The 26,670-nt window shown below is 40.1% G+C and overlaps 1 protein-coding gene across 1 annotated transcript; it reads left to right on the top strand.

Moving 5' to 3' along the window:
- Positions 1-24,998, top strand: FEM1C (fem-1 homolog C). The gene is made up of 3 exons (XM_027605717.2): positions 1-343; positions 1,189-1,922; positions 20,327-24,998. The coding sequence occupies exons 2-3, from the start codon at positions 1,379-1,381 to the stop codon at positions 21,634-21,636; spliced, it is 1,854 nt and encodes a 617-aa protein (XP_027461518.1). The 5' UTR covers positions 1-343; positions 1,189-1,378; the 3' UTR covers positions 21,637-24,998.
- Positions 24,999-26,670: the final 1,672 nt, after the last annotated feature.

The raw sequence follows: 26,670 nt of genomic DNA, 5'->3' as shown, positions 1-26,670 counted from the left end.
GCCCTCCCCCGGCCCAATGGCGCGGCTGCCGCGTCAGTGATGTGAAACCTCGCTCAGGCTTGTCCGGCCCCCGGCCCGCAGCCCATTACACCATCCGCCGCGGCATCCGCTGCAGCTGCTGTAGCCCGCGCAGACAGGGAGGGCGGGAGGCGGCTCGGCGTGGCGGGGCGGGGCGAACGGCGCGGCCGGATTCATTCCTGTGGGGCGCGGGGCATGGAGGAGCTGTGCGGCTGCAGGCGGAGCAGGCCGGCCCGGGCGGCGGCGCGGACAACGGTTTCCATTTAAGGGGGGCGGCCCGAGCCCGAGCGGCCAGCGGCGGCGGAGAGGACCAGCCCCCGGGCAGGTAGTGGCGGCGGCGGGGGGCCCGCCGGAGCCCGGGCTGCGGCCTGAGGCGCCCGCGGGGAGGCCCTGGCGGGAAGGGGAAGGAGGGAGCCCCCGGCAGAGGAAGGCGGCCGCAGGGCTGGAGGCCCCAGGCTCGGCGGCCGCCCGGGCAGGGGTCGTGGTCGCTCGGGGAGGGACCGCCCGGGTCTGGAGAAGGTGGCGGTGAAGGTTATGGAGGGGGCGACGGTGGTCGGAGGAACCTGCGATCCCTGGCGGGGAGGGGGCGGGGGGGGGCGTCAAAATGGGGCGGGCGAAGTTCGCTACAAGGCGGCCGGATTTCCTGAGAGCCTCGAGTAGTTTTAAAGGAAAGAGAAGCTTTAGGGCGAGGGCTTTGGCGTTAGCTGGCCGCGGTTTGCTGTGTCCGACCTTTTTGTTCCTTCTCGAAACCCATTCTGGGCACCGCGAGGCCTTCGCGCCCTTGGCTCGCTCTCTGCAGATGGGAGAGAGAGAAACATTTCTGAACCCGCGCGTCTCTTGCCTCTTTCGGTTGTACTCTCCCTGGGCGTGTGCAAAGCAAAAACTAGAACAAAGCTAGGCTGGTTAGGGAGGCGAGAAAACCAGTTGCCTGTAGTGTTTCAGTTTACCGTGTACGGAAAAGAAACGGCCTGCCACCAAAACGTTTGGGGTCGGTGTGCACCTTTTTGTATTCTTTCCCACCGTGTTTGGGTGGCTTGAGTAGTCCCTGAAGTATGCCGCCCCCCGCCAACCCCCGCCGCCTAGGAGTAGAAATTAAGAAAACCTAGATAGTGTTTTTGCCTTTACCTCTGGGAAATTCAAAACTGCTACTTTGCCTTTTCCTTTTTCTAGTTCGGTGCTCCGGTTGTCAGATGTTGGAAGGCAGCAAGACAACAGACTCTCCGTGGTTTTATATCCGTTTGAGGTGCAGTGATTAACATTGAACTTTGGTTCCTGTAACTCTTGCCTGTGTCGATAGAGTTAAGCTGGGGAGTTTTGCTTTGAAGGGTAAAGAAAAGCGCAGCCTCTCAACTGGACATAAATGGATCTAAAGACAGCAGTCTTTAACGCAGCTCGGGATGGCAAACTCCGGCTTCTCACCAAGTTGTTGGCAAGCAAATCCAAAGAGGAGGTTTCCTCCTTGATCTCTGAAAAAACAAATGGAGCCACGCCACTCCTGATGGCCGCCAGGTATGGGCACCTTGACATGGTGGAGTTCCTCCTAGAGCAGTGCAGTGCCTCCATAGAAGTGGGGGGCTCGGTCAATTTTGACGGCGAAACCATCGAGGGGGCTCCCCCGCTGTGGGCTGCCTCTGCCGCGGGACATCTGAAGGTGGTGCAGTCTTTGTTAAATCATGGAGCGTCTGTCAACAACACAACTTTAACCAATTCCACTCCTCTTCGAGCTGCCTGTTTCGATGGCCATTTGGAAATAGTGAAGTACCTTGTGGAACACAAAGCTGACTTGGAAGTTTCCAACCGACATGGGCATACCTGCTTGATGATTTCGTGTTACAAAGGACACAAAGAGATTGCTCAGTATTTACTTGAAAAGGGGGCAGATGTTAATAGAAAAAGCGTTAAAGGTGAGTTCACCTTCTTCATTTCTGCTTTCTAAGTGTTTATCATTATTTTCAGGAAGTCTGGTACCTAACTTTAACCAGTGGCTGCTGAGTCAGCCAACACTGACAGACCTGTTTTGATGAGGCGTCCCTTCCAGCATACCCTTGTTGGTCGTGTCTCCGGTATTTGAGAATATGTTGAACAAGTGTGATACAAAGACCTCAGTCACGATGTTAAGGGGCATTTTCTGTCTCTGATTTGGAGTCCCTTCCAATCCCTGGGTTCCCCAGAGTTACAGGGGATGTTAGTGGCAGTTGATCTGAGCCCTTAGGCTTGCATTGAATCCACTTGAGAATATACGTCAATGTAATGTTTTTTTCTCAGCTTTGGTGTTTTTTTGTTTTGTTTTGTTTTTTTAAGAACACCGGTGGAGTAGAAGCTACTATATTTAGTGAGTCATTGTCTTATGTGACTTAGCTAGGCATTTCGTTTGTTATTCTGTCGGGGAAGGCCAGGCCACACTGACCTGGAAGGATTAATACCAGTTGAAAAGGAGAAAATCTGTTCCCTTATTCTGTTTATTGTGTGGCCAATAGAAAAACCTTTCACATAGAACGTGTATTAAAAATAGCAAGAGAGAAAAGAGATTTTAAAAACTGCTGCAATCCTGAGAGCAAAACAAGGACTAGGTTAGACAGACTTGGATTTGTTGGCTAGCAACAGTGTAAACACCTTTGTCCAAAAGAAGAGCTCAGGTTTACTGTTGGGTGTAATTTTCAGGGATTGTAATAAGCCTAAAGCAGAAAATGATAGTTGAGAATTTTGTTTTTGAGACTTTTAAAAACAGCTGTTTTGGTCACATATTTTGATACTTGGAAACCCTTTTTTCCCCTTCATGTTTATTTATACAACAGCACAAGTAATTTGCTGCCCCATTTAAAAAAAAAAAAAAACTGTTAAAAGTAGCCTACCTGTATGTAAAAAAAGAAAATTCAAACAATGCAAATTGATTGACCATGTTCACAATGAAAAAATCTTACCACCCCTGATTTCTAGACCTCCAGCCCACTGGCAAGCTACTATTTATAAGTGCTATTTACGGGGTTTTGTGTGTCCTGGAGATGGTCTGTGCAAACACAGGTACACTTGTCTATGTCTCTTCCTTCCCCTTTCCCTTCTGTTAGTTGATACATACTGGTTTTTTGTTTTGTTTTTTTTTTTAAACCTTAAATTATCTTGGATGTCATTCAACTCCAACACACAGAACTGCCTCATTCTGTGTGGCGGCTGCACAGTATTTCATTGTATGAATCTACATAATTTATCTAGGCCCTGTTGATGGACAGTTAGGTCACATCCAGTGCAAGCAGTGCTTCTGTAAATATTCTTGAACAAAAGTGTGTCTTTGCACACTTGGGTGAGAATAGCTGTAGGATAGATACCTGTAAGTGGGATTGCTGAATCAAAGTGTGCATTTATCATTGTGATGGTGTCTGATTGCCTTTCAGGGAGGCTAAACCACACCATTATGGGACAGTACGTAGTTATTGGACAGATTTTACTGAAATTAGTATGGTCTTTTTTTTTTTTTTTGAAAGGTTTGATATAAAATGATACAGGCTCATTGTGATTTTCTGTAAATTTTTTTTTCAGAGAAAATATAAAAATCTCACAAAATGCCACTTAAGAGATAATCGTCCCAAAGATATTTCTGAATTTATTATATACATAGATGTATGTAATTTTATTTTATATGCTCTTTTCTAACCTTTTTTTTAGCTTAATCAGTAATATCTTTAATGGCATTAATTACAGCCCTTTAATTTCAAGCTGCCTACTCTCCTAATGGAGTTTTCTGTTGCTTCTGGTTTTTCAGTAGGAGACGAAATGTTTCTGTAGACCTTCTTTCTTAGACATTTTTTTCATTTGTTCCTGATTATCTCTTTGAGGTGGGTTGTTGGCTTAGAAGACAGCGTGACATTTTTGTTTGTTTTAAACATTCATTCCTTGAAAGAATGCTGTTTTAAGAGAACAGTTACTGTTTATGTGACCATGTTATTATCGGGAATGCTTTGAAATCATAACTAGCAGAGAAAGTGGTAGAAGGTATGGATGGCTGTTTGTTTAGGCTTGTCGGATTTTCTGTTTCTTTGTTTTGGGCTTTTTATTCATTCAACATATAGATTGTCGAACTTACATATTTAAGTGAAGTTGTTTTGAACTCTTAGGTCACTGGAGAGATGAGTAGTAGTGGTACTGTTTCCCTTACGGTTTTCAAAGTTGCTTTGTGTAGTCTTCTGGAGATAGAATGTGTGCGAGAGCTGTACTATAAGTAGCTCATATTCCTGTGATCATTTTCCCCTGATGAACTGAAAGGTATCTAACTCAATTACCTTTGCTTTTTCAGAAGAATGTTCCTTTTATCACCATCATCATACGGCCTTGTATGTGAGGATGTGGTCAGATGATCTAATTCTAGAGTTGTTTTTGGTCAAATGATCTAATTTTAGAGTCCTTCCACCCCACCCCCTGTATCAGTATCTAGTACTTGTGTCTTTCAAAAAAAATTACACGTAACATGAGAAAACAGTTTTATACCAAAAATTGTTTTCAGATAGTGTCAATTTTGTATACCTACAAATATATATCATATATCTATGTATGTAAATATGTGTGTGTGTATGTGTGCAGTGCTTTTTACCTATTATGGTCCCTTTTAATTTTGACAGTGACTCTTAATTAAATTGGGGGCAGATTAAAGTGTATATGCACCCTCCCCCACTCTGATCCCGAAACTTCCATTCTTTGATAATCACTCTCTCACTGGCTCTAGATTTTTTTTTTATGGGTCGGTGCATAATAAAAAAGCAAGAACCAATTGAAACTGAGGCAGGAACACTGGCAAAGGATCTATCTGATAGAGCATCAAGAAAGGATCCCCCCCCTACACACACACATTTTCGCTCTATCCAAGAAGTAGTAGAAAAGAGTGATGAGATTGGGATAAAATGGAATAGTTTCTTAGGGAATGGTATATGTCAGCTGTTGGAAATTGTTGTGAAGGAAGAAACCACCAGTAGATTATGCTCAGTCTGCTTAAACATCAAATGCACGTGACTTCTACATTCCATTACTTTTTAACAGGCAGTTGGCATTTAAATATACTATTTTAACTTTTTTCCCCCCATGACTTTTTAACAGGCTGTTGGCATTTCGAACAGGTTTTAGCCAACGGTGGAATTCATTCTCTAATTCTCTCAGAGAGCACTTCCTGAGTCCCTCAGTGTACCAGGCTGTTAGACTTTAGGATATCCAGAGCTGAGTAAGACAGCCTTTCCAGTCCTTGACTCCTTGCTCTTGAGCTCATGGTTCGGTCGGAGAGACAGGTTCGAATGTAGGTACTTAAACCATAGTAGGCTAAGTGCAGCAACAGTGAGTGCTTTCTTGTATTTGATTCTTGGAAATACTTAATCACTGACCAGCTCATTACCTGCGGGGACGGTGGGTTCTTTGTTTTCTCATGGCATTCACAAAGAGGAGAAAAACTTTGAGATATTTAGGAATACTTCTCCAGTTTAACACAGCAGTTGATTTTTGCAGCAGGAGAGTGGGTTGCTATTTAAAACCGTAGACCCCAAATCAGAAGTGATTAGACAAGCCCATAGAGCCACCACATTGACTTCAGCACTTCATGGTTACGGTCATCTTTGGCTTGCTTTGTTTTCCCTCTCTCTCTCTTTTTTTTTTTTTTTAAATGTTATTGTTGGATTCAGAATAGGATCTCTGGTAAAGTTACGTTAGCCCTTCAGTTCTGCTTTTACATGCAGATACCACTGGGCAGTGATTTGAGTACTACAGACCAGTAGAAGAACTTCTCTGAGTTGGGTTTGGGGAGACTGGCCCTAAGAGGCAGGCTGTGCTCCTGCATGGGTTAGTCTTTTTAAATACCCAAAGGTAATTAGGTAAATTGGTAATAAGATAATCACCGTGCATTTTCTGTAGGCAAGACATTGTGTTGGACATTGTGGAGGCTTATGAGAAGATAAGGACGTTGCATTTGTTAACTGCTAAAGGAATAGTGTGAATCTCTGCTGATGGGTTTTAGGAGTGTGATCTTCATGGAGACATTGAACTGGGCCTTGAAAGGATTGTCAGGGTTCAGATCCGTAGAGTGCATTTGATAGTTTTAAAGGCTTACTTAGGAAATGGCATAAGGAAAGGCACATTGAGAACGTTGGAGGATCCAGGAAGTGGAAAAGTAGGCATATTTGGACCAAAGGGCACTCAGGACTAGATTATAAAGGACATTGACTTCTAGGAAAAGGAGTTTGATTCTCTATGCAGAGGTAAGCTAGTGAAAAGTTTTCAGCTGAGAAATAACTGGGATTTTTTTGCCAGGGGGAACCCACCTAACTGCATTCTAATTCTATTACATTGTGAGCTCTTTAAGGCTAGAGGCCTGGTGTTTGTATCCATGTGGTGTTAGACAGTGTCTGGTTCATAGTGGGTATTTGGTAAATGAAGTTTGTTGAATCAAAGAGGTTGGATTTAAGAGAGAAAGGATTATAAACTCCCTGATGGCAAGCACTGTTTTGTTGTTCTTTCACTACGGAAATAAATCCATACATGAAGACGTGAAGTAAGAAATGAAGACCATAATTATGAAAAATGAGCAGTACAGATAGAACTCCAGAAATGGGAGAAATTCATGTAGGCTCATAAGTAGAGCTGGCTTTCAAAGGGTTGGAGAGAGAGCTAGTTCAGGCAATTTATCTGCCTTTTTATTATGGAAATTTTCTAATTTCTGTGTAAGTGGAGAGAAGAATATGACTCGAACCACTGTGTACTTATCACCTTGCTTCAACAGTTATCCACATTTGCCAAGGTTTTAAAAAATATATTTCTCTCTCCTCTCCTTTTGTTTTCTGCAGTAGTTTAAAGCAAACCCCAGGCATGTTATATCACTTGTCTCCCATAGTATAGGCATTTTAGGGGATAGATGTATTTCAGTCAAGAAAATGTGAAAAAGAAAGAAATCCCATTTTTTTTTTTTTTTTTTAAGCACTGTAAGTGCAAAGGAATCTCAGGTAAGAAAATCTCCCCTGTAAATTAAGAACGGTTGGTGTTAAGATCAGGGACAAAGAAAATGACCCTTGTCCTGTCAGTAAGCTCTTCTACTATACTTGACTTTCTGTGTGTTGGAAGCAGAAGTTGTCCATTCTTTCTTGACTTTCCAGTGTTCTACTCAGCTGCTGGTCAACCTCCACACACCTACTTTCCAAGATTTAGAGGGAGGGACTTAAAACTTCCTTCTCTTCTGTGGTGTATCTGTGTTTGTTTTGATTTAGTAATAATGTTTAAATGACTTACTGGTTGAATTCATTAACATTTTAATCCCACCTCATCAGGTTGCTCCTGCAAGTTGTGCGTGTTCGTCTTTTCCCTCTGTGTCCCCTGGCACGCTTCTCCGTGTCCCCAGGGTAGAAAGTGTGTAGATTGAGTGCAGTGGGGAAGTACTCATCGTGTTCCTCTAGGCCTGGAGATTGGATTTTGAACGTGAATACTCACAATTGAACTGAAGTGGAGAAAATAAGTAGATCCTGAACTCGCCTGCCCTTTCAGCCGCACGAACTTAAGACAGAGGCTGTTTTACTTATTGACCATTGGGTATGAGTGGTTCCCTCGCTGAGTTCATCTTTATCAGATTTTCCTAGATTACACAGTTGTTTCTTTAAAACACAATTCCGGAAGCCCTTGGCATTCTGGAGACGTATGCTATTGAGACATCAGGAATGTATGTGGTGGAAGATATAGGTGGGGAAAGGCCCAGGTAAAGAAGTCATGGGGGGGAGGGGTTGCAGATTTGCCAAAAACATCTTTCTTCCCTTTGTCCCCCACGCTTGGGGAAGAACAACGGCCGGAAAGGGAATTTTAATGAAGTCTGAATTATAATGTTGATGTTTTGACATTGTGTAATTTTCACCCAATTACACTAATACTGGTTGCTTTGGTCCTGATCCCTTAGCTCAGTTCCTCTTAGCCTTAAAATTCCGCTAGATGTCAGGACCCATCTCCTAGGCACTTTCTGATTTCCCTTTGAGTCATAAGAATTCATCTAACCTCTGGATGCAGATGTTTTTAGCGTTTAACCTTGTTGTGAGCTTCAAGGGCCTGTGTTGTTAAATTTCCATATGCTCCGAACTCAGTGCCTTATACAATTAATGAAAGGAAGGCACATGGTAACCTTGGCACAGTTTGTATTTGATTCTGTTCTGATTCCTTTTTTTTGAACTCCTGTCCTTGAGTATCTCTAGAGTTAGAATATACACGGCTAAGGGAAACATCCTAAGTGGAGGAACCTTCTAGTGCTCCTTGGATATCCTGAAGTGTTTCTCTCTACCCCTTCTCACTTCTTCCCTTAATCCATACCATTTAGTTATTCCAGGAATAAAATACTTGGGATCAGCATTGTTCTGCAGTTGAATCGCAGGCCCCTCCCCATCTTTGGACGTGGGCCTCTTACAAGTCCCAGCTACAAAGTTGAAGAAGAATGGATGGCAAGCACAGTAGGCTAAAGAGGAGAGGTGAGAATTATTTTTGTGCATTTCCAGCAAATCTGTTACAGTAAGAGACCCTTTAATTGCTGCTTCTAAAGGTCAAAACTTACACTTCTACCAGAAACACAAGTACTTTGATTTTTAAAACCTCTTTGAGACACAGTTCACATACCATTCACCCATTTAAGTGTTCACATCAGTGTATGTTCACAGCATTGTGTGGCTCTTGCCACAACCTCCTCCCTGCAAAACCCATATGCAGTAATACTTACTCTCATTCCCCCTCCTCTCCCACCCTGGAGGCAGTAACCTTTGGCAGCGGCTAATCTTTCTGTCCCTATGCATTTGCCTGTTCTGGACATTTCGTAATAAATGGAAGCATAACACGTGGTCTTTTGTGGTGTGCTTCTTTCCCTTAGGGTGATGTTTTCCAGGCTCATTCATTTTGTAGCACGTGTCAGTACTTTTATTTCTTTTTATTGCTTTAGTCTCTTTATTGTATAATCCCTTGTGTAGATAGACCACATTTATCCATTTATCAGTTAGTGGGCATTTGGATCGGTTCTCCTTTTTGGCTCTTAGAATAAGGCTGTTACGAATATTCATGTACAAGTTCTTGTGTGCGTGTAAGTTTTCATTTCTCTGGGACAGAGATGGAGGAGTGGAATTGCTGGGTCACATGGCAACTCTGTGTAACCTTTTAAGGAACAGCTCAACTGTACCATTTTACATCCTGTCAGAAGTGTAGGAGAGTTCCAGTTTTTCCACATCCTCACAAACATTTGTTATTACTCTTCTTTTTTGAGATAGTCATCTTGGTGTGAAGTGGTATCTCATTGTGGTTTTGGTTTTTATTTCTTCAGTGCTATGATGTTCAGCATCTCTTCATGTGCTTATTGGCCATTTGTTTATCTTCTTTGGAGAAGTCTCTTCATATTGTTTGCACGGTTTAAAATTGGGTTATTGTTTTATTACTGAGTTGTAAGAGTAATTTTTATATTCTGAATACAAGTCCTTTATCAGATATATGATTTGCAAATATTTTCTTCCATTCTATAGATTGTTCTTTCACTTTCTTTTTTCAAGTAAATTTAGTTTTGTTTTTTTTTTCCAAGGAAACAAGGGAAGTTAAGAGTAACAGAAAGGGAGTCAGATACACCAGTAAAAAGAAGAGGAACAAGTGAAATGAGTACTGGTCACAAACTTAATTTTTTTTGGTAAAAACTGAGGTGATTATAAAATGTCTCTCCCATTTCTTTTCCTTCCTTCCTTTTGATTGAAGTCTAGTTGACACACAATATTGTATTAGTTTCAGGTATACAATGTAGTAATTTGAGTTAAACATATGCAGTGCTCACCATAATGAGTGCAGTCACCATCTGTCACCATACCATGTTATTACAGTATTATTGGCTGTATTCCCTGTGCTGTACTCTTCATCCTTATGACTTATTTTATAACTGGAAGTTTTTACCTGTTAATCTCCCTCACCTATTTCACCCATCCTCTCTCACACCCTGCCTCTGGAAACCACCAGTCCTCTGGTGGTTTACGAGTTTCTGTTTTGGTTTGGTTGGTCATTTGGTTTTTTAGATTGCACATATAGGCGAAACCATATATTTGTTTTTTGCTCGTCTGACTTACTTCACTTACCGTAATACCTTTTGGCCCATCCATGTGTCACAAATGGCAAGATTTCATTCTTCTTTATAGTTGAGTATTAACCCATTGTCTATATACACACACCACATTTTCTTTATCCGTTCATCTGTCAGTGGACACTTAGGTTGGCTGTTATACATAATACTGCCATAAACATAGGGGTTGCATGTATCTTTTCGAATTAGTGTTTTTGTTTTCTTTGGGTAAACACAGAATCACTGGGTTGTGTGGTATTTCTGTTTTTAACTTTCTGAGGAACCTCCATACTCTTGTCCCCAGTGGTTGCACCAGTTTACATTGTTTTTTTCACTCTTTTGATGGTATTGGTCACAGCAACTTGGATTTTATTTTACAAGCTAATTTTTGAAATATTCAACTATAGATCACTTAGATTTGACTTAAACAAGAAAATTGTTAAGAAAACACTGCAGAGTTTACTGATACCCTTTCCTACATAGACAGAAATGTTTCTGTGGGTCAGACTGTGTAATCTAGTGGTGCAGCACACCCTTTTCCTGCTCTGACATCTAATGTTTTCATTTAGCGTAAAGAGGAATGGTGGAGTTTCATTTTCTGTGTGGCGTAAAACAGGGCTGTGACCTAACCCTTCTTTTCAGCTTATCTTCATATGACTTGATATAACTATTAGATATTAAGCTTTATGGCAGATACCTATATAGCAAACAAGAAAGTAAGATTCTTCCTCTGTTTCCTTACTGCTCAAAGTAGCAAAGACCAGCAGCATAGGCTTCCCTTGGATCCACCCTAGATCAGTTGAATCAGAATCCACATTTTACTGTGATCCTCTGGTGACTGTGTACATTAAAGTTTGAGAAGCACAACTGTATTTGACTAAAACAAACACACACAAAACTTGAACCATGTGAGGACTTTACAAAATAGCAGAATCTGTTGAATTGATATTTCTAGAAAAAGCACTTTATAGTAGACATTTTGTATTTGTAAAATATTTTACAGCCCTTGTGAGAACATTTTTGTTTCATTAAAAATGGAAATTGGGAGTGGTTTGAAACGGACTTAATTCTAATCCTGGAGACTCTTAAGTAATCTTACCCACATTGAGATATTTATAAATTCTGTGTTGAAGTTCTTGTATGATTTAAGTCGTTAGTTGATTGGTAACAATCTCATGCAAACAATCACTTACTTATTATTTAGTCAAACCCAAACATCTGGTTTGGAGCGAGGGCACTCTAAGGGCTCCAACTAGTTATTACTCAAAATACTGGTATGTTTTGGGATTACTTATTTTAGGAAAATCTTACCCCTTTTTTAGGCACTTACACGAATCCCTATCTTTTATATGCCTGCTATCAAAAGATTAGAGGTCTCTTTAGAATTAACAGCAACTAAGATTGGTACTTTTAGATAGGTCTTCTTGAGAAATACTACCATGTTTTTTGTTTGTTGTTTTACTAAGTTTTTTATTTTAATTCCATTATAAACATACAATGTAGTATTCGTACAATACAGTGATTCAACACTTTAAAAACATCACCTGGTGCTCATCACAGGTGCACTGCTTAATCCCTACCATCTGCTTCCCCCATCCCCCACCCACCTCCCCTCTGGTGACCATGTTTTTGTGCTTGAACACTTGCATCATTTCCTTCCCTTAGTATCCATCCCCGAAGCATCTCAACGAATATGGCTACTTTTTATTCTTAGCACTATTTCAAGGTTAAGTTACATAGTTGAAAATTAATATATTTAGATCATACTATTTTAACTTTCTGTATAAATACTTTAACTAAATTAACACTTTAAGGACCATTAGCTTGATTTTTATTTATTTATTTTTAAAGATTTTATTTATTTATTTGACAGACACAGCGAGAGCAGGAACACAAGCAGGGGGAGTGGGAGAGGGAGAAGCAGGCTTCCCGCTGAGCAGGGAGCCCGATGCGGGGCTCGATCCTGGGACTCCAGGATCATGACCTGAGCTGAAGGCAGTCGCTTAACCAACTGAGCCACCCAGGCACCCTAGCTTGATTTTTAAATGTCCATTTAACAAACATATCTTTTGAGAAATCATGAGAATTTTCCATAATGAATTCAGTGTCAGAAATTTTATTTTTTCTCCAAATGAACATGTTCTGAGTCAGACACTGAGAATTGTATAATACAGTGTTTATTTTCTTCCTTTTTTTTCCTTTAAAGGTGAATTATATTTCAGTGCTAAATAGCCTTGATTTCATCTGAGATGCCTGGTAGTATTTTTGAACTTTGTGTTCTATTTTTAATTGTCTTTCTCACTCTGAGGATACAAAATTAAGACATAGATTCCAAATCTTCCATTGTATTATGGAAACACAGAGGCACATAACTGAGGGAAAATGCTTGAGTTGAATATTCAGTAGTATTTGGCATATGATGTTATGCACCAAAAGTCTAAATCACTGATGTTACCTAGCAAAAATTATATATGATTTTATTGGTCTTTGGCATGTAACTTAGCACACACTGGCCACAAGAACATAGTAACTTGATTTTTAAATTCACCTTGTTTTATGTTTTCACAAGAACTTGCATTTCATCTTGAAAGCATAGCTCTCTTGAATGAAACTGTTAATAGAGCAAATACAGCAGATAGCTGATGATCATTTTATAAGATGAATAAAGTCAGACTAATAATTCCAGAAACTGGAACATGAATAGACTTGTAAAAATAAAGTTTGTGAATAGACATGGAAAAATGTCCTATATACCTAGGTACAGAAGTAATATAAATTAAAATTCAAAATTAATTCTAGTGCCAGAAAGAATACTATAAAAGTGGATCTTTTAAAAGATTGTCTAATTCCTTTGGAATGAATTAGAGATGTATCTTAAGCTCTCACATACTTGTGATTCTGTTTTAAATTAGGCATTAATTTTTTTGTCCTTTAATTATTGAAGTATAATTTACACACAATAAAATCCATCCTTTTTAATATATAGTTGTATAAGTTCTGTAGTTTATCCAGCAGTCCAATAAAGATAGAACAGAAAGTTTTTCATGCCCCTTTGTAGTCAGCTCTTCTCCCAGAATCCACCCCCTGGCAGTCACCTATTATCTGTCCTTATAGGTTTTTAGGCATTAATTTTAAAGATTTTATTTATTTGAGAGAGAGAGAATGAGAGATAGAGAACACAAGAGGGAAGAGGGTCAGAGGGAGAAGCAGACTCCCCGCTGAGCAGGGAGCCCGATGCGGGACTCGATCCCAGGACTCCAGGATCATGACCTGAGCCGAAGGCAGTTGCTTAACCAACTGAGCCACCCAGGCGCCCAGGCATTAATTTTAAAAAAGCGAAAATTCTGAAGCAGTGCAGATATCCATCAGCCAGGGAAGTGTTTATGTGAACGTGGACATGCCTCTTTACTGGAACTTCTACCATAAAGCCATTAAGAACGATGATGTAGTATCTGTGGAGTTCATGTAGACTACGTACTGGTCACTTACCAGGAGAAAATGACCAAGATGTGTGAGAAAAGCGGGTAACAGTTGTATATGGACTGATTACAACTTTGTCAAAGCAATCTATATAGAGAGACTTGGACCTGAGACAAAAATTATAGTTGCTTTAAAATTAAGCTTTTTGTTTGTTTTTGAAGCTTCTCTTTTCTAAACTTTGTGGAGTCAAGATCTAGGCTATAATTCAGAAGCACTTTTTGAGGGCTTCGAGGGCATGAAAGTGTGATGGTCATATACTTGTTAGAGGAGTTACGATCTCTCTCCTAAGACTTTACTTTTTAAACTTATTTTATCCTCAGAAGCTAAGTTTGAATCACTTTTTCTGATAATCAAGTATTAACAATTTAAGGCTCTTACCTTAACCTTAGCAGTGTGCTAACTGCTAGTTGGGATATAAAGGAAATATATAGAATCTGTGTCCTTTAGGAATAGACCGTTTAGGTAAGAAAACTGATGTTTGTGGCAGTAACATTGTACCTATTGTAAGGTATTACATAATATCATATTAGTTCATGTAATAGGAATACCCACCAGGAAGAGTGACACATTTATTCACCAGGCAGCCTCAAAATGACAAGTTGGTGTGGTATCAACAAGCAAGTCTCTTTAGGTGGCTGATGTTGCTGTTGGAACTTGAGGGACAAGAAGTTAAAATGGTAAAGAAGAAAGAGTGTATTACAGAAAAACGAAGCGCAGAGGTGTGGAGGTTGAAGTGAGCAGGCTTGTCCCCCGTGCCCGGAGGGACACTTAGGATGGAGTGACGGGAAGTGTAAGTAGGGTCTCCGCCATGTGAACTGCAGGTACTGGCAATGTCCCGGAGAAGGTGTTGGCAAACTAGGGCCCAGGCGTCAAAGCCTGTCCACCTCCTGTTTTTGTGCTGCCTGACAGCGAAGATGTTATGTTTTAATGGTTGGGAAAAAAAATTGAATGAAGAATAATACTTTATGACACATGAAGATGCCCTGAAAGCCCTATTTCAGTGTCCGTAAGTCAAGTTTTGTTAGAACAAGACCATCTCCATACATTGAATGCATTGCCAACGGTTACTTCTGGCCATGGCAGAGTTGAGTGGTTACAGCGGGGACATTACGGCTTGCACGACCTAAAAATACCATCGAGCGCTTTATAGAAAAAGTTGGCCAGCTCCTGGCAAGATTCACAGTGCAGCATTCACGTTGGACATGAAAAATGAGGCTGGACAAGTAGGGTAGGCAAATATAAGATCTCAGTCTTTTCAGATCCGTTTCTCATAGTGTACCTTGTGTGTGTTCCCACTAACCAAGATTAAGCTTTACTTCACATAACGTTTTCTGAAACTCTGGATTTCTTTTCCTCTTTGCCCTCCTGCCTCACACAGATAGTGCTTTGAGAATCAGTGTTGTGGAATTTTGAAAGTCATCTTAAAAGTTTTCAACTGTGGAAACATGAAAGGTTTTGAGTTGGAAAGTAACGTGATCGGTGGAGTTCCATTATGAGGTTTGGCTTGTATTAGATAGAACTTACTCATCAGATTCTAGTATGACTAGCATCTAAAATATGACCCCAGGAATGTACAGTACACTGCAGTGGCAATTGGGAGACATGGGTTTTTGTTTTACTACCAGTTTCCCTGCTTTTTGTTTGTAGAGTAAGTATTTTCTCTGCTTTGCCTAGTTATGAATATAAGATTACGAGGGGGCAACCGCTAATACATCAGATTCAGGAAAAGAGAAAAATGGTGTGCTAACATATGGATACTTTTTTTTCCCCCCCGGAACTGGATTTATTGAGTGAATGGCTATTTTAACTCCCTTCCTCCCCATTCTGCGCCCGCCCCCGCCCCGGATACCTTTTTCTTCTCCATTAATCTCTGCTTTTATGATTCGCTTCAACTTTCTCTGGGTCTCATTTACTGTTTTTCTCCTTTACTTTCTTGAGATGAAAACTGAGCCATCTTTTTAAAGCCTTTCTTTTCTAGGGTGCACCTAGAAGCACAGTTTCAGCCACATCCCACAGGATTTGTTACTTAAGGTTTTCATTTTCATCCGGTTACAAATATTTTCTGTTTTTCCATTGGGGTTTCTTTGACACATAGGTTATTTAGCAGTATGTATTTAAATTTTCAAATCTGTGGAGGTTTTTCTAGTGTTTTGTTCTTGCTGTTGGTATGTGTGGGGGTGTGTGTGAGTGATTTCTAACTTGCACTGTGGACTTAGAAGATAATCAGTGATATCCGTCCCTTGCTGTTTCTGTGAGTTTCACTTTATGGCCAGAATGTGGTCAGTGTGTGTATTCTTTCCTATATCCTTGAAAGAAAATGGTATTCTATAGGTGTTAAGTCCAGTGTTCCTTTATATTCCTCAGTTAAATCAAGTTTGTTCATTGTGTTCAAATCTTCTCTCCCCATATTGATTTTGTTCTTCTCTTCCTGAGAAAGGCGGCTCAAGTGTCTGGTGCTGGTGAGTTTGTCTGATTTTCCTCGGAGTTCTGTTGATTTTTGCTTATATAATTCAAACCTATGTTTTTAGGTAAAAACAAATTTGGAAATACTGTATCTTTATGTTCTTTGGATTTTATATCCTTGTAAAATGTTTCCCTTTATCTCTAACCATGCTTTTTACCTTAACGTCTCCTTAGTCTGATAGCTTAATATCAGACAGCTTTCTTATTTAGGGTTCCTTTTTGCATAGGGTATAATTTTTTTCACTTCAGCCTTTTTCTGTCCCTGTACCGAAGGTTGTGTCTCCTGTAAGCAGCATGTAGTTGAGTTTTACATATTTCTATTTTCAGTTTGACAGTTTGTGTCTTTTAATGGGAATGTTTAGTTTGCTTGCATTTAGTGTAATTACTGATATATTTGGGTTTTACTCTCCTACTTTCCGATTTTTATTTGTCCTACCTGGTTTGTGTTCTTTGTCTCTCATTTTTTTTGTCTGCATTTGAATTATTTTTTTCTTACTTCATTTTTCTCTCTGTATTAGAGAGTATGTAGTAATAAGATGCATACCCTCTGTTATTTTAGTGGTTACTGTACTGCTTCGACTTACCAAAGGAATAACGTAAATTTCTGAGTTTACCTCTGTCGAAGCAATGCAAAAATCTTTAGAATACTTTAATTCCAATTGCCCTCATTACTTTTATGCTCTTGCTATCACACATTTGACTTCTGTATGTATTTCAAGCCCTGCGAGACACTTGTTATTTTCGAAGTCGGTATTTCTCCCAAATTTATCCTTCTTGTTGAGGCTTATGTCTGTATCTCTATGCTTCCATGTGGCTTATCCTCATTTTGCCTGGAGAACACCCTGTAGTACTAGGTTTGCCAGTAATAATGGGTTTTCTCTTTCTGTTCTCACCTCAAACAGTCCTGCATTCACACTGATTCTTGCTCTGGGTATAAAATTCTCAGTTGGCAGTTATTTTCCTTGAGTGCTTTCAAGATACAGATACCATTCTGTTGTCCTCCGGCTTCCTGTTCCTGGTGAGAGCTTTGCCGTCAGCCGAACTCTTGCGCTTGTGCAGGTCATTTCCACCTTTTCCTTGTTTGTGAAATTTTTCTCTTTGCCTGAGTGCTCAGCAGTTTCGCTGGAGTGTGCCTCTGGGGAACTTTCTTTGTATTTCAATTTCTTGGTGTTTCTAAGACTTACTACGTTTATAAGACTTTACCAGCTTCAGAAAATTCTCAGACTTTATCTTTTTATGTGTTGCTTTGGGCCCGTTTTCTTCCTCTAGAATTCTGGCTTTAAGAGTGTTAACCCTCTGATGTCGTTCCCTCGGTCTCTCAGTGTCTCCACTTTGCCAGCCTGTCACCCCCATGCTTCTTTCTTTGTGTTTTCATCTCACTGATTTTTCCAGTCACTCCTTCTCTGTTCAGCTATGCGTAATCTGCTTGGAAAGCCACCCACTGAAGTTTTCAGTTCTAGAACATCCATCTTGTTCCTTTTTGTAGTTTCCAGTTTTCTGTCTAATTCTCAGAATTGTTTTTTAATCTCTCTTACTTTGCTCAGCATAATTACTGTTTTAAAGTCTGTGTCTGATGACTGTGTGAGCAGGATCTTCTGTTGGGCTTTTCCATCAGCTCTTATTTCCTTTGGTTTTGTGTTGCGGTTCCTTTGATTGGATACCAAACATTAGGTATAAAGAATATGAAAACTAATTTGGGCCCTAGTAAATAGATAGTATCTAGATAATATTTTCTGTAAATGGTATTTGTATTTGCTTTTGGCTTTTGACTGCTTTCACTAGCAATCCTGAATTTCCTTAGTTCAGTGTTGACATGATCTTAAATTGGATTTTGGTTCCTCCAATTGCTGGTCTGTTTGTAGTTTGTCTTTAAGTACGCGGTGCAGCCCTTCCGAGCTTTAACTCAAGAGTGTGTGGGCGGTTTCAGGGTCCCCTCTTCGTGGGTTCTGGACTCTAGTTTTTTCTTCCAGCCCTGCTCAGCTGTCAGAAGGTCCACTCAAGTGTTTTCACTGCTGCTTCCAGAATCAGAAGAGGCCATGGGGGAAGCTTCCCTAAATTCTGGACCTCTCTGATTTTCTTTCTTCTTCTGGATGTTGTCCTCTTTTTAGCTCTTTACATGCTAGCAAACAGATTTTTAAAAATAAATTTTTTCAGCTTTTTAAGTTATTACCGGGGAGGGTGATCATATCACTTCTGCCATTACTAGATGTGAAACTATTCTATAGGTTTTTTTATTAAAAAAACAAAACAAAACAAAAAATTCCCCACCCCACCCCCCCACCGTGTTTGGTGTATTCTGATACAGCAGTTCGGTTAATTAAAAAACTGGCTTCTCTTGCATTCTTACTCTTGATTTTATGTGACCAAAGGGAGAAGAATGCCATCTAAACCTCCTATTTCTCTTATATTGTCTCTTTCTTAGAGGAAAAGCGATTCTTAATCTGAAAGATTTTAGATTTCAGATTCTTTTAGAATTCAGATTCTTAATCTGAAATTCTTAATCTTAAAAATACATTTAGTAATAGCTCTGTTTACTTGAAATTACTGTGAACGAATGAACATTAGTATTAGTAGGCAGCAGTTCCGGGCTCTCTCAGTGCTTGGTTACAGACACATTGCTAAAACATTCCATCAGACACCATTCCATTATAGACCTTTGAAATCCTGAGTCAGAATAAATGTATGCAGGTAATCATGTACTTCCTGTAGGTGTCATGGAAGACTAAACAGGATGAACCTGTGGAGAGATTCAAGTCCAAGTGTGTAATAACTGGCTCTTTCGAATTTTAGTTACAGATTTGTTATGGGAAGGGTTCAGGTTTAAACTACTTTCCAATATCCATGCTGTGTCAGGAGTCCCCCAAGGCCTTCCCCGTATCTGGAGGTGAGTCAGCATAGAATGGTAATCATGGCTAACATTTATTACAGTGGTGTGATAAGGACGTGTGGCTGGATCCTAAAGGGGAAAGGCACAGGTGGGGGCCTAGAGGAATCTTGTGTGCAGGCTTTTTTATGCCGTCTCCTCATAACAGGGGACACAGAGCAGTTTCTGCCCAGGGAAACCCATTAGGAGACTCGGAGCCCAGGGTTTTTATTGGATGCCGTTCACGGAGGCACCCTTTCCTGAGATACCCCAAATTCCAGACTCCCAGAAAGAAAGCAGGTATTCAGCACAAACTGTATTGTTCATACAGACAGTGAGCCCCCCTTACCGTGGAGGGCAAGTTTTCTGAACAGGCAAGTTCTCCAATGTCAGCCGAGGGCCGGCCCTGGGCAGGCAGCTCTTTCTAAGGATACCTACCGGTGTCACCAGCTCCGGTAACTCTTCGCTGCACCCGCGCCTCCAGTGACTCACTGTGGAAGTTTTCTGTAAACACCGTAGGTAAATATCAAAGGTCCGTGTGATAATTTTTGTTATGATAAGTAGTGAGATGTTTGGCATTAAACTTTGGCCGCTAAAATACCTGTGTGGCTGTCATGTCTTCATATGTTGCATACGGGCTTTTCCAGATGTGCCGGTGTCTGTTGTCCATTTGAATCCACGTGTGGGAAGAACAAGACAGCACTGGAACATTTAGTACATCTTCAGAGAATATTTAAAAATTAAATTACAATGGGAAATAATCCCTTACAAAAGGACACTTCAGATGGCTCCTTTTAAATTTCCAGTTGAACCACCCACGTGTTTTTTCACATTTTACTGGACTTGTTTTTCTCCTGGGAGCTTTCTGAGGAAAAGTACTTTGTCACCGAGAATTTTGACTAAGACAGCTGAAGTTTATTTGGCAATCAGAAATATGGAAAAAATAATTTCTGACTCCTGTTAGACTCAAACTGGAGAATCTTAGATGTTCTAGATTAGATTTCTCGCTTATAAATGTGGAAGCTGACCCAGAAAGTTTAAGTGACTGGCTGCAAAGCTGACTAGCTGGTTGATTGCATTTCATCGCTTTTTAGTCATAGAATATGCACTTGCAAATGCTATTGAAAAAACCCAAGAGGCTGTGGATTCATTTTGAATTTCATTAGTGACTTTGATGATCTTTTCATGCCTAATTTGGTCATTTATTCAACAAACTTAACAAGTATTTATTTAACCCCTGCAGTGGGTCACACTAGTTTTAAGTGCCGAGGATTGTTTTCTTTTCTCATTTATATTCAAATTAAAGTATGTCCCATTAAGGTCAGCCTGGAGCCGCCAGCTTTTCGTGAGGTTCCTAGGCTAGTACATGTACTACATTGTCTCCTGGTCCCTCAAAATATGTTATCTCTTTTTTTCCTCTCCTTAAGGTAATACTGCATTGCATGATTGCGCAGAATCTGGGAGTTTGGACATCATGAAGATGCTTCTTATGTATTGTGCCAAGATGGAAAAGGATGGTTATGGGATGACTCCCCTTCTCTCAGCGAGTGTTACTGGTCACACAAATATTGTGGATTTTCTGACTCACCATGCACAGACCAGCAAGACAGAACGGATCAATGCTCTAGAGCTTCTGGGAGCTACATTTGTAGACAAAAAGAGAGATCTGCTTGGGGCCTTGAAATACTGGAAAAAGGCAATGAACATGAGGTACAGTGATAGGACTAATATAATTAGCAAACCGGTACCACAGACGCTAATAATGGCTTATGATTATGCCAAGGAGGTGAACAGTGCAGAAGAACTAGAAGGCCTTATCGCTGACCCTGATGAGATGAGAATGCAGGCCCTATTAATTAGAGAACGTATTCTTGGTCCTTCTCATCCTGATACCTCTTATTATATTCGATACAGAGGCGCTGTCTATGCAGACTCTGGAAATTTCAAACGATGCATCAACCTCTGGAAGTATGCTTTGGATATGCAGCAGAACAATTTGGATCCTTTAAGCCCCATGACTGCCAGCAGCTTGTTATCTTTTGCAGAACTGTTCTCGTTTATGCTCCAAGATAGGGCTAAAGGCCTGCTGGGCACCACCGTTACGTTTGACGATCTTATGGGCATCCTGTGCAAAAGTGTCCTTGAAATAGAGCGAGCTATCAAACAAACTCAGTGTCCGGCTGACCCGTTACAGTTAAATAAAGCTCTTTCCATTATTTTGCACTTGATTTGCTTGTTAGAAAAAGTTCCTTGTACTCTAGAACAGGACCATTTCAAAAAGCAGACTATCTACAGGTTTCTTAAGCTGCATCCAAGGGGGAAGAACAACTTCAGCCCGCTTCATCTGGCTGTGGACAAGAATACCACCTGTGTAGGGCGGTACCCCGTGTGTAAATTCCCGTCCCTGCAAGTCACGGCCATACTGATCGAGTGTGGCGCTGACGTGAACGTCAGAGACTCCGACGACAACAGCCCCCTGCACGTCGCTGCTCTGAACAACCATCCCGACATCATGAATCTCCTTATCAAATCAGGTGCACATTTTGATGCCACAAACTTGCACAAGCAGACTGCTAGTGACTTGCTGGATGAGAAGGAAATCGCTAAAAATTTGATCCAGCCCATAAATCATACCACCCTGCAGTGTCTTGCTGCTCGTGTCATTGTGAATCATAGAATATATTATAAAGGGCATATCCCAGAAAAGCTAGAGACCTTTGTTTCACTTCACAGATGATAATCTGACTGTCGCGTCGTACTCTTGAAAGCACGGATCGCTGACAGTTGCCTCATACGTGAGCACTGTTGTGAGAACACCAGCATTCACTTAGCTTGATGTCCTCGTGCTGTCATTGGCTAAAGCATTAGAAGCATCAACTTTCCAGGATTGGTTTCCCAGTATTTAATATAAATATACCATATAATATATTGTTTGTGAATTATTGAGAAATGTAATGTCCTATTCGAATTTCTAAAATTGTCTGCCAAAGGCTTATCTGTTCCAGTTCTGTTTGCTGTTGGGTGTTTGGGACAGAGGTCACCGTTTCTCAGTGGTGTCTTTATACTTTACTGGTTTGTGAATTTTATACAATTGAAGGTCTTTCTTTCTTTCTTTCTCCCCCCCCCCCCCCCCCCCCGCCGCTTCTTCCTTCTCTTGTCTAAGCTTCTTCCCTCTTTCCTCTTGATTTATTTCCTATTTCTACTTACCGGTTTTTTCCCCCTTACGGACCCATGCTAGGTTGTACACCCTTTATGGACCTGTTACCATTTGCAATTACCATAAGTGCTTTATCTCCTCTATGCACCGGCTTAAACTTGACTGTTGTATGTTAGCACATTTTTCTATGCAGCAGTTGGTCAACTTCAATTCAAAACACTGTTACGTTTGTTACAAAGTTCATTTTTTTGAAAGTAGTACTCTTTGTAGCATGACAATTTTTTAGAGCTACAGCTTAGCTACCTGAGCTCAGGCTTTTCTGTTTGTTTGGTTTTTCTTCTTCTTCTGAGGTTTTTCTCTCCAATCCACTGAAATTATTGTGTGCTAAATTTGGGAAACAGATCTCTTCTAACTCATTAACCCAGTTGAAATTTAGGTCTGTCATCTTAATATATCATGCAGTAAAAGGAAGAATCTACAAAGTGACCCACCTTTCATGCTGCTATATAGCGTTGTCCTGCTTGTGCTGATGATGTGATTAGGTGTTAGAGAATTCGCTTCAATTTAACCTCAAAGTTGATCACACAGCTTTAATGAGTCCCGTTGAACTATTCAGCGATTGATCACTTTTAGTTACAAAAAGAGCTACAGCATGTCAGGGGCATGATGCTTGCTGAGCCCGATCTAGGCATCTAGGATAATTAAGGTATTTTTGTATGCAATTTACTGCCATAGTATCCAAGGTCAGTAACAGTGTCCTTCCTTTCAAGATAACTTGCATGAATTACTTTGGTCTCAGTTATTCGGCACCCTAGTTAATAAACACAAAAGGTTGCAGTGCTTCCTGTCCCCTTACTGGAAGTTAGCTTTGCTCTGCTTTTCTTTCTGTATGGTTTTTTGTTTTGTTTTGTTATTGGTTTGGTTTGGTTTTTTTCTTCCACACAGCTTCTCTAATGCCACAGAAAGGGCTCTTTTAAGAAAAGATCAAGTGAAAAGTACTAAAAAAAAAAAAAAGATTCAGGTAATTATCCTTCAGCACTTTATTGTTATTCAGAATAAAATTTATGATGGCACATTTGCCCTGCAAATGTCTTAATGAAATTGTTCTGAATAAAAAGCTCCTTATTTGTTTGAGGAAAAAAAAAATTCAAGTGTACCTGTGAGTTGAATGAGCTGGATCCACTTGGGTTTTTGCTCGCATTTTATCCTGAGGGTTGATGTCATGGTATTTACAGAGTCATCACTGCAAAGAATCAGCTTAGATTTATTTCATCTTTATTCAGTAAACAAAACAAAACAAAAACTCGTGATGAATAGTAGTAAATATAAAAAGCATTAGACTTACTTTCTGGTTAAGTAATTGAGGTTTAATTTCTTTTTTAAAAGATACACTTATTTTACTAGGTTGGGAATGGAATTTCACCGTCGAAAAGGGTGAATGGGAGATAACGGGTCATGGTCACTCTCCAGCCTTTGGATGAAGAGGCTTTAAAACCCGTCTTTACCATGGGCAAATTTGGTGGAACGTTTGAGCTACCACATAGATTAACCCGTTTGTGATTTAGACACACATTCTAGAAATAGCAGACATCAACATTTTGAAATCATTTGCCTCTAACCTTGTGGTACGTATGCATGAGCTTTTTTTTTTTTTTTTTTAAAGGAAACTGTATGTGCAGTAAATCGACACTAGTAGATCTCAGTAATTTGGGGGTAAAAGAGCAACTGGATTTTTCAGTGATTTAATATTACCCCTTCCTTTCGTGGGCGGGGAGAAGAGTTTGGTAAGGCACACCTCACACTACCTGACGGGTGAACCTAAATCCAACAACTCCAGGGCAGCTGAGGATTTCTTCACATGGCGTATCTTCCACCGCTAAAGATTGATTGCATAAAACTGTTCTTCAGTCTCGAGAACTAAAATGCCTTATTTCAGTTAGGATACAATTCTCCTCTGTTTGCCATCTCCCCAAACGCTGTTAGGAGCTCTTGACAAATTGTTTGATAGCTCAAGATTGTCCATGATTTTATTTTGGAGGAGGTTGGTTAATAAACGTGACCTCAGACACTGTTAAGGCCTTTGTCAGAAAGTATTCTCAAAATTATTGTTGACTGAATTAAGATACGTCCATGTGTTACTTTTTTTTAACCACAAGTGAGTACTCTAATACTTAATGAGCTACTTGTAGGCTGGAGTTGATAAATTTTGATTATGTTTCTGTAAAAATGCCTCGTAAGGCCTGCTGAATTTTAGATGTTCCTCTATTGATCATTCCTGGAACAGAAATGGTCATTTTACTCAGTTTAGATACCAGTCTCCTTTATAAAGACAAGTGGATTCTAGATTTTAAAAAAGAGTCCTTTTTCTTACCCATAAACCTGACAGGGGCGTAAAAAACCCAAATCAGCAAAAAATAAACTTGGTGCCCATTCTGATTTTGAAGTTAAGTGATTGCTGACTTGTACAGCGACTCCCTTAATGTATAATATTTTAGAACCCCCCCCCCCCCCATCTACTGTGACTTGGGAAGACTCTAAATTCTATACGAAAAGGTTGCTCTTTAAATTACCCAGCTGAAACCTTAGGTTCACTTTTACAGGTAAAATGATCCTTGTAATTATCAGAATTGTGGGGGCCAGACGAGATGATAATACCATATTTTTGCATACTGCGACAGCAGCGTTATTGCTTGGAATTTAACCATTTTAGAGTTAGATCCTGAAGAGACTAATTGGTCGTCATCCTTTTTTCATTTTTCTTTTCTTCCCCCCCCGCCTTCATATATATCACTAAACAACTCGTTCCTCCCTTTTGTCACTCCCCATTGTGTATTTTTCAGAAGTACTGTATTCAGATGCCAGCCAATAAATTGTCACATAATGGAAAATGATACGCCACAACATTCATTGTAAGGTTTAATAAAATTAAATTTGCACCAAATACAAGCGCATTTGTATTGACTCTTAAGATTTTATTTATTTGAGAGAGAGAGCGGGGTACAGTGGGGAGGGAAGGCTGGGGGCAGAGAGGGAGAGAGAGAGAATCTAAAGGAGATTCCCTGCTGAGCACGGAGCCAGACGTGGGACTCGATCCCACGACCCTGAGGTCATGATCTGAGCCGAAACCGAGAGTCTGATGCTCAACTGACTGAGCCAGCTGGGCACTCCTCGTATTAACTCTTCATACTTGGTTGATGCTGTCTTAATGCTTTGATGGTGTGCTTGTTTCAAAAAATACCTACTTGGTAATTTATGGTCAGAACTGTTAGAGATAGCATTCATTGTTCATACTTCTATGTAAAAAGATGGTTTTGTACAGTTTGTTCTCATTTCTTTTCCAGTGAAGACCACAGAAGCTAAGATACAGAAAGACTTTTGTTTGTTGTTCAGTGCATGGGAGAGGGGCTGCTTTTAATTCTTACTCTTGTATTTTAACTGGTTTGGTTTTAGGTATCAGAAGTATGTCATAAATACATTACTGTGCAGGCAAATTTCATCAATTTATTTCCACCACTTTTAAATCATAAAATCTGGGTAGTCCTTGTCTTTTTCTTATATGTAAGTTTCCTAATACAAAAAGTTTTAATAGGTCCGGAAAATGCTCCGCTGTCATTTCTAAACTCTAACCATAAATTGAAATCTCCAGCTGTATAGGCTTTCCGTACTTGAATCATTAACCTGCTTTACCAGTAACAAGTACAGACTTTGTCATCTTTCTGACGGAACCCTTTTAAGCCTTAGTCTTCCTTACCCTTGGTTCTATGGCTGTCCCCCTGACCACCACCGGTATTTAAGAGGAAATCTTCCAAATGTATAAAGATAAGAAAATTACATTTTTAAGGATTTGAACAAGAAAAAGTCTTATGTCCTAAGGATACTGTTTCTTCAAGATACTTTTCATCCTTTTTTCCCATCTCTGTACTATCAGAATGTTCTTTTTTTCTTTCTTTCTTCTTAATCTCCTTTATTTTGCCTGTCCCCACCCTCTCCCACTCCGGCAACCACCACTATGTTCTCTGCATTTTAGAATCTGTGTTTTGTTTAGATTTCACATAGATGTGAAGTCATACGGTATTTGTCTTCCTCATATGGTATTTGTCTTCCTCTGACTTATTTCGCTTAGCACAATCCCCTCCAGAACGTTCTTTTCTTAAGTAATTTGGGGATTGTGGGAGTTGTAAAATCATTGGTTCCTGGGTGCCGCCGTGTTACCTCACATTTTATTGTAAAGGTACTTTTAAGTAAGATTTGCTCTCCTAAAATTAGCTCAGCTTAATAGAATTATCGCAGTTTTATTTTCCTAATCTAATATTTATGTCTGATTTCAAAAGTGAATACAGAGCCCTGCCTTTAAAAATTGAAAATGTAACCTTACAAAAGGATACATTTAAGACACATTCATACTGAAGAAGGACTTGGTGAGTTCTAGTCCCCCTAAGACATCTGGGGTGGTTATTAACCACCGTATACTCGTGTGAGTCAGGTGAGTGGGGTGGTTTAAAGTATTTGACATTATTGCCAAAAATTATTAAATGGAAAAAAATTGTGTCGGTTACAGAAGAATTATATGCAAAACTTCCCAGTAATCAGTCTGTTCTAATGTGAGGTCTCCTT

Source organism: Zalophus californianus, chromosome 5 (assembly GCF_009762305.2).
Source record: "Zalophus californianus isolate mZalCal1 chromosome 5, mZalCal1.pri.v2, whole genome shotgun sequence".
Lineage (NCBI taxonomy): Eukaryota > Metazoa > Chordata > Mammalia > Carnivora > Otariidae > Zalophus > Zalophus californianus.
This window is presented reverse-complemented; position numbering and strand designations above follow the sequence as displayed.

Bases quoted from the DNA above. Each gene is read 5' to 3' on its own strand.
- FEM1C (XM_027605717.2), top strand. From the start codon at position 1,379: ATGGATCTAAAGACAGCAGTCTTTAACGCAGCTCGGGATGGCAAACTC. The intron at 1,923-20,326 runs GTGAGTTCACCT...CCTCTCCTTAAG, and splicing joins TAATAGAAAAAGCGTTAAAG to GTAATACTGCATTGCATGAT.